General features: G+C 49.2%; 3 protein-coding genes across 3 annotated transcripts; 2 read left to right on the forward strand and 1 right to left on the reverse strand.

Annotated features, from left to right (window-relative positions):
• Nucleotides 1–203: 203 nt before the first annotated feature.
• BKA55DRAFT_696510 (uncharacterized protein) lies at nt 204–3,089 on the forward strand (the record flags this gene model as incomplete). The annotated part of the gene is made up of 1 exon (XM_046200269.1): nt 204–3,089. One exon carries the CDS (start codon nt 204–206, stop codon nt 3,087–3,089), a length of 2,886 nt encoding a protein of 961 aa, XP_046043213.1.
• Nucleotides 3,090–3,183: 94 nt separating this feature from the next.
• On the reverse strand, nt 3,184–4,769 carry BKA55DRAFT_743265 (Rieske [2Fe-2S] iron-sulfur domain-containing protein). Its single transcript, XM_046201543.1, has 2 exons — nt 3,746–4,769; nt 3,184–3,702 (listed from the first exon to the last, which is right to left on the reverse strand). The coding sequence occupies exons 1-2, from the start codon at nt 4,645–4,647 to the stop codon at nt 3,288–3,290; spliced, it is 1,317 nt and encodes a 438-aa protein (XP_046043214.1). The 5' UTR covers nt 4,648–4,769; the 3' UTR covers nt 3,184–3,287.
• A 435-nt stretch (nt 4,770–5,204) lies between these two features.
• On the forward strand, nt 5,205–7,334 carry BKA55DRAFT_715448 (major facilitator superfamily domain-containing protein; the record flags this gene model as incomplete). The annotated part of the gene is made up of 5 exons (XM_046200886.1): nt 5,205–5,704; nt 5,752–6,229; nt 6,292–6,736; nt 6,790–7,031; nt 7,081–7,334. The coding sequence occupies exons 1-5, from the start codon at nt 5,537–5,539 to the stop codon at nt 7,332–7,334; spliced, it is 1,587 nt and encodes a 528-aa protein (XP_046043215.1). The 5' UTR covers nt 5,205–5,536.
• Between the last annotated feature and the right edge of the window lie 421 nt (nt 7,335–7,755).

Raw genomic sequence — 7,755 nt, forward strand, 5'->3', positions numbered from 1 at the left:
GTAGCAGTCATAATGATGTCGACGACGTAGGCAATCGAGACGACCTTGCTTGGGGAAGAGATGAGGTGGTATATGAGGCGGTGAGAGTCTCAATTAGTAGGCTCTGATATCATTAAACACTCACGACTTTACAACAAAACACCATCTAACGAATTACCTTTGATACCCATACCCGAAAACAACACACCTGCACGACATTCACAATGAGTCTGAGCGCAAAGATTAAGGACATCCTCCACTCCGACGAGTCCAAGGATACCTCAGAAACATCCCACCATCCCCCAGGATCATTCCCAACAGAAGACATGGAGCCCAGCGAAACTCACCAAGGCTACTCCAAGGGATACGAACAGAACAAGCTTCACAAGGCCGATGACCCCCGAGGCCACGCACACAAAGACTCTGGTGTTGGTTTCACCGAGTCCAACGATCCTGCTTCCTACAAGCCCTCCCAAGAACCCATCTCCGAGCGACGCGACGATCCTCTAGACAGAACTACCGAGCCTACTACAGCCGCTGGGGGCTTGGGCGACACTAGCAAGGTCCCAGCCACAGAGGGAGCCACTGGCGCTGCTGCTCCATCTACCCAAGATCCTCCTTACTGGGGAGATCTTCCCAGCGAAGGCGTTCACAACACCGTTATCGGTCACGGTAGCCCTGAAGACGAGAACGCACGTCACCGAGCTGTTCACTTCGGCGCGACCGAACCAACTCGTACCGCTGGTACTCTCGAGAGCGGAACATTCCTCCACCGAACCGATCGCGACACGTCCTCTACAACCAACCCCCACGACGCTCAGCGATATGGCCAGGAGAACCCCAGACAAACATCTGGCTCGCACTTCAGTGAGGGCGTAGCTGGTGCTGGAGCCGCTGGCGCCGGTGCTCTTGGAGCTCATGAGCTTAACAAGCGACGTCATGCCGATGATACCTCGACACCAAGCAAGGTTGACCAAACCACCGACAAGGCCCATGATGAACACAAGGGACGATCATTCCCTCTTCTTGGCAAGGATCACAAGGACAAGGAGACTCACCACAAGGAGACTCACCACAAGGAGGATAAGCACGCCAAAGAGCCCAAAGAGCATGAGAGCAAGCTCGGTGCTCTGTTCCATCGAAAGGGATCCAAGGATAAGACTGAGACGGAGGCCAAGGCTGAACAGGAAGCTGATCGGGAGAGACATGGTCACTCCAAGACTGGTCCTGCAGCCCCTGCTTTAGCTGCTGCTGGAGCTGCCTGGGGCGCAAACGCTGCTGGACGAGGACATGACGACAAGACTCAGCGTGATGCGACAGCGACACAGGATCTTTCTGGTACTCGAGGTGCGACTCAGTATCCTGCTTCTGGACTTGACTCTGCCAGGGACTACAGCAGCCAACCTACTACTGGTACTACTCGGCAGCCTTACCAGCAGGATAGCTCTCACCCAGGTGCTGGCCTTGCGACTGGTGCAGTTGCTGGTGTTGGCGCTGGCGCTTTGGCGTCGCACTATGCTCAGCGATCTGACAATGACCGTACTGGTGCTCATACTGGCACTGGCTACGACTCCCAGAGCTATGATCCTTCTAGCACTTCTACTAGAGACCCTACTTCTCAGACCTACCAACAGCAGGGCTCTCACGGAGACCATAGTCTCGCCAAGGGCACTACCGCTGGTCTAGGTGCCGGCGCACTTGCTTCTCACTCGGGCCAGCACTCTAGCTCTAACCAGCCTACAACCCTGGGCTCTTCCTCAGCATATGGTACCCAGCCAGACCAACCCGCCAACTTCTCTCTCAAGGACCCCGCTGGCCAGACTTACCAACAGCAAGACTCTCACCGAGGTGCAGGCCTCGCTGCTGGTACTGCCGCCGGTCTTGACGCTGGAGCATTGGCCTCTCGATCGGGCCGTGAGCATGAGACTTCTGGTCAGCATACTGGTCTTGACTCCAGCCGAGGTTTGGAGTCGCAGGGCACCCAGTCTGCTTACAGCTCTACCAATCCTACTTCTCAGTATCAGCAGAACAGCTCTCATCGTGGCGCTGGTCTCGCTGCCGGTACCGCTGCTGGCCTTGGTGCTGGCGCCTTAGCCTCTCGATCTGGTCATGATCACGAGACTACTGGTCAGCATTCTGGACTCGACTCTAACCGAGGTTTTGAGTCGCAGGGCGCCCAGTCTGGCTACAGCTCTACCAGAGACCCCACCTCTCAGCAGCAGCAGCAGCAGCAGCAAGACTCTCACCGTGGTGCAGGTTTAGCTGCCGGTACTGCCGCTGGACTTGGCGCTGGCGCCCTGGCCTCTCGTTCTGGTCGTGATCATCACTCTGATCAGCCTACTGGCCTTGAGTCCAACCGGGGCTTCGACTCTCAGAGCAACCAGCCTACTCAAGCTTCGACTCGCGACACAACCTCTCAGTCATACCAGCAGGAGGGATCTCATCGAGGTGCTGGACTTGCTACTGGTGCCGCTGCAGGTCTCGGCGCTGGAGCTCTTGCTTCCCATGAGTCGAACAAGCGAGACGAGGATCGATACTTGAGCAACGACAACTCCAGGGCCGCTCACCCTGGCACTACTGGCACAGGGGCTGGCTTTGGTACTTCTTCCTCTGCTTTCGATAGCTCTCGACATGAACCTTCCCGAAAGTCTGAGCACTCTCAGCGCTCAACTGGTTCTCACCATTCTACACTCACTGAGAACGCCAACGCTGGAAAGTACAACACCCTCGCATCCGGTACTCCCTCCGGTGTCGCCTACGATGATGATCTCGACACCAGCCGCTCTACCCAAAAGCCCTACGTCGACGCATCCCAGAAGAAGGATGATCACTTCGGTGCCAAGGCAGCTGGTTTAGGTGCCGCTGCCACTGGAGCTGGTACAGCTGCTGCTTTGTCTCGCAACAAGGATGAGAAGCCTGTTGAGGAGAAGACTCGCAAGGAGCCTGAGACTGAGCGTAAGCTTGATCGCGATACTGAGTCTCACAGGCCCATCACTGGTGCTGTTGCTCCTCAGTTGGGAACTAACAAGCCTGTTATTCACAAGTGTCAGAAGTGTGGTGAGGATAATGATATTAGCCAGTACTTTACTTCCAACTCTGGAAAGATCTAAATGGGTGGGGATATAATATGGATAAGTATACGATTATGACACATGGGTTGTATTTAGTATTTCTAGTTATGGAGTTTAGCAACACGATGGTTCCAATTTGTCTCACATTCGATCTTCTGGATCCTTTCTTTGTACCCGTGAAGTCGTCCCAGTACCATAATCACTTTGCTAGATGGCCATTAAGTTGCTGCTCCTTGTCTACCAAGCCAGGTGTTCAGCATCGTTTCCACAAGCCAAACCCGAGCAGAAGCGCATATCATTTTCCGTCCCACGAGAAGCATCCGACGGAACATGCTGCGCTGGGTTAATCTCCTTCCCAACAGCCTTCTCCAACCGATAATGTTCGTTCAAAATACCTCTAACGCGATGCTGAAAGTAAAGAGGACCCTGTTCCATCTTAGGATGCATCTCACCATTAACAAACACGCCAGCGTTGAGGTTTTTCTGCGCGTTATTGCAGAGCCACTTATCCTCGGCCAAGATCCTCTTGAACATCGCGTCGATGGTCTGGAAACCTTCGTCAGTGGCGTTCTTGTGTCGGTAGACTTCGTATTCCATGGAGCAGTGGCCGGGGGAAGTTGGAACGCATCGCATCATGTAAAAGAAGTTGGGACTACCATGTTAGCTGATTTTATATAGTATGAGGGAAGACTTACGAGACAGTCATGCAAGCGTTGGGAAAGTAGTAATTGCTCACGATCTTGAGGCCTTTTTCCTTCATCTCGGGTTTTGTATTGGCAAAGTGCTCAATGTTGCCGCCTTTGGTATCAACTCTGTAAGCTGACAGGTCTGCAACATCAGCTGCATCGGGATGGGCAGTCTTGCAGTGGTAACATTCGTTATAGTTATCAGCCAAGGTCTTCCAGTTGTAATCGCCGCTCATTCCCCAGGTATGATCGAAATTGTAGTCCTCGAAATTGAACCCTTCATGTCTTGCCATTTGGTCGATGTTCTTGAACTCTGTTGAGAAGTCCTCAGGCGTCTTTGAGGAATCGAGGTTGACCCAGACGAAGCCTTTGGCATCAACATGAACGTGGATAGGCAGTAGGCCATTCTTTGTCTTATCGAAGCCCTTCATGTCATCATATCCCGGTGCCTTGGCGAGTTGGCCATTGAGACCATATGACCAGCCATGATATTTACAAGACAGAATGCTTGACTTTCCCTTGTCTTCGGTCATGATAGGAAACGCCCGATGTCTACATATGTTGTGAAATCCATTGATCTGTCCTTGCTTGTTCTTCGCCAGGAAGAACTGGAAACCTGCCTGTTCAAACTTGACCCATGAGCCTGGTTCAGTGAATCTCAATTTGTGGGTTGTGAGGATCCATTTCTTGGCAAATATGGCACGTCTTTCAAGTTCGTATACTTCTTGGGATCTATACCAAGAAGCAGGCAAAGCTCGTGCTGTAGATGTGGTGTCTTGAAGGAATGCGGGGACAGATTCCCTTAGTGGCCGGGATGATGAGAGATACCTTGCTAGCAAGGATACAAGCGCAGCGAGACCTGCGGCTGAGAAGAGATAGTGGATGAAAGATGATAAAATAGAAAGAGACATGGTTGCAAATATTAGACAAGGTTAATGGTTGAAGCAATTGCCCTTATTGCACAAACGAGTCATGAGGAAGGGCCTTTATGAATATGGTTGGAGACTATTCTAAGTGGCTGACTTCATGTGATACGGCATTCGACATTGTCAACTCGGAGTCCGGCTGTTGAGACAATGGACGGGAGAATCCGACTCCGGGTCCGTTGTCAGCTGGTTGAGGTGGGGTGATGTAGCCAATCAGTCATGACACGGGAAGAATCCGTGTTCGGTCCGTATCCGGCCTCGGTCATGAGGCTTATCATGATAAACACGGAAGCTAACTCAATTTGATACTCAATTCAGGTCGAGGCACTTGAAAAATGAACGGCACATAGAGATATTGATGAATTAATCATCAAAGGCATTGATAAGCTGGAAAATCATGAAAACATCGAAGGGAATCTCCGTGCTGAAGCTCATCTCTTCTTGAACACTGCCATGATATGGAAGACATACCATGGCAATGTTCATCCCATAACAATCACCCAAAACATGCAAACAATCGTAGAAATCGCCCCTCTAGAACAGTCTCGCCAAGTGATATCCTAGCCATACTCCGCACTAAGCAAATACACTGAACCTAGATCGCTCATAGCGCTCTTGGCTGATCATAACACCTCACACTATTGGTGCCCATATCTCACAATCCTTTCACCCCGCCTTCTCGGGATAGCGCTATCTCCCAGTTTGTGGGGTAGCGCGTATCAATTTCCACTGAAGCTTGAATAACCGAGGGGCCAAGTCTGGAGAATTATCATGGAAAATTCCTGGTTTGGGTTTAAAAGCGACTCAAGTCTCCATGTTTGAATCAAGATCTTGCATACCTTATCGTTTTCATATGATTTGAGAGCTTATTATAATGTCGAATGTTGAGATCCCTATGCCTTCGAGCACTGTTAAGGAGAGTCGTGATCAGGAGAAGGGCGGTATGGCTGCTGATGATGTGTCGTATCATGTCAGCACTATCAATGAACTTGGCAACGTTGTGGATCCGGTTCTTTCGGCTAAGATTAATCTTGTTAATGAGGTAAGGACACTGAACAATAATGGGAGCTGATCATGCTGACTTTAAAGACCATCAACGAGATCGGATGGACCAGCTTCCACCTCAAGCTCTGCTGTCTCACAGGTTTCGGCTTTGCTGCTGACTCCCTGGTAGCTTTCCTCCAGAGTGTTGCAGCTGGCCAGGCTTACCTTGAGATCGGCCATGGAGGTTATCCTACTGGATCAACCATGGCTCTGTACGCTGGACTTCAGATGGGTGCTCTCTTCTGGGGTTTCGGTGCCGATATCATCGGTCGACGCATTGCCTTCAACACTACCTTGTTCATCGCTGCCATTGCTACTATTATTGCAGGAGCTGGTCCTAGCTGGGTTGCCTTCTGTGTGTTCGTCGCCTTCCTTGGCTTCGGAGCTGGTGGTAACCTTGTCTTGGACCCAACTGTGATGCTGGAGTTCGTGCCTGCTAAACAGCAATGGGTCATCACTGCTATGGCTGGATGGTGGGGTGTTGGTCAGGCCAGTGCTGGTTTCATCGCATGGGGTTACTACTGTAAGTCCTCTAACTCCTCTTGAACCTTCGTGTGCCTGGTAACTAACTCAACACCTTCACAGCTCGAAACGATTGGACTTGCGTCGCTACGGTCGAGACATGTACATGGCAGAACAACAAATCTTGGAGACTCATCATGTTTACCGGCGGAGCGCTGATGTTTGTCATGTCCGCCCTGCGTATTCTAATCATTCGACTCCCCGAAACTCCAAAGTTTTTGGTTACCAACGGCAAGGAGGAGGAACTCGTGGCCATGCTGCAGAAGCTCGCCAACACTTATAAGCGACCCTGCTCGTTGACGCTTGAGAATCTTCAGGCCTGCGGAACTGCCAATACTCCTGAACATGGCGGAAGCAAGGGGTTAGCTGTTCGCGGTTTAGGAAAGAGTCTCGTTGGACATGTCAAGGGACTGTTTTCGACCAAGAAGCTGGCTCTGTCGACTTGTCTTATCTGGCTCTCTTGGACTTTGATCGGTCTTGGATATCCTCTCTTCTTTCTCTACCTCCCGTAAGTTCTATCAAGCCCAGTATACTAAGTGAAACGTAAGCTAACAGATGCAGATCCCTTCTCAGCAGCCGGCTTCCGGATTACAAGCCGTCCTTCAACGAGACCTGGCGCGATTATACTATTACCAATATCTGCGCCATCTTTGGTCCGCTCATTGCAGCTGGTCTTGCTGAAGTGAGTTTCCTTGGACGAAGATATACAATGGCAATTGGAGCTGTGATTACTGCGATCTTCTTCTTTTGCTACACCATCATCAAGACTCCAGCTCAAAATCTCGCCATCAGCAGCTGCATCTGTAAGTTCAATCTGTCTGTCGTATTTGAAGATTTACTGACAAGTCTCAGCTGTTTGCATCAATCTCTACTATGGTACCCTTTACGCATACACGGCTGAGGTGTTCCCGTCTGCACACAGAACTACAGGCAATGGTATCGCGGTTTCGCTCAACCGTATCATGGGTCTTCTCTCTGCTGTCATCGCCGTGACTGCTGATACTGCGACTGTAACACCGTTGTACATTTCGGCGGCTTTGTTCGTTATCATGGCCATTGTTTCAGTTATTCTCCCATTCGAACCATACGGTCGAAGTGCATCCTAGGGAGTGGAGGCTCTCAAGTTGTCATGGGAACCTCAAGCCTGGAATGCGAACAGCTTCGACTTCATAGCTTTAATATATCATTTAATTAAGCCCTTTAAAAAGTCCTTTTTCTTATTAAAATCCTTTAAGTAAATAATAGAATTAAGCTAATAAAGCTATAGATTTAATATAGAAAAGTTATTCTTCTTATTAATATACTTTACTTTCTAATTTTAAATATTTTTATTTTTACTTTAAAATATATTAATAGCTCTTTAAAGTATAACTTATAACTTATTATTTTAAGTCTTTAATTATTTAAAATTTAGGTTTTTTATTACCTTAAATTGTTTATTTCTAAGCTTATTAAAGTATAATTATTAATAACTAAACTTATATTTTTTATAAGTTATTATTTTTATTTTTATTTTTATTATAATAA

The sequence above is a fragment of the Fusarium redolens genome (assembly GCF_020744475.1).
Source record: "Fusarium redolens strain MPI-CAGE-AT-0023 chromosome Unknown BKA55scaffold_22, whole genome shotgun sequence".
In the NCBI taxonomy this organism is placed as follows: Eukaryota; Fungi; Ascomycota; class Sordariomycetes; order Hypocreales; family Nectriaceae; genus Fusarium; species Fusarium redolens.

Excerpts from the sequence above, each read along its gene's own strand:
- BKA55DRAFT_743265 (XM_046201543.1), bottom strand. The coding sequence starts at position 4,647 with ATGTCTCTTTCTATTTTATCATCTTTCATCCACTATCTCTTCTCAGCC. Across the intron at positions 3,703-3,745 it reads AACGCTTGCATGACTGTCTC|TCCCAACTTCTTTTACATGA; the intron begins GTAAGTCTTCCC and ends CTAACATGGTAG.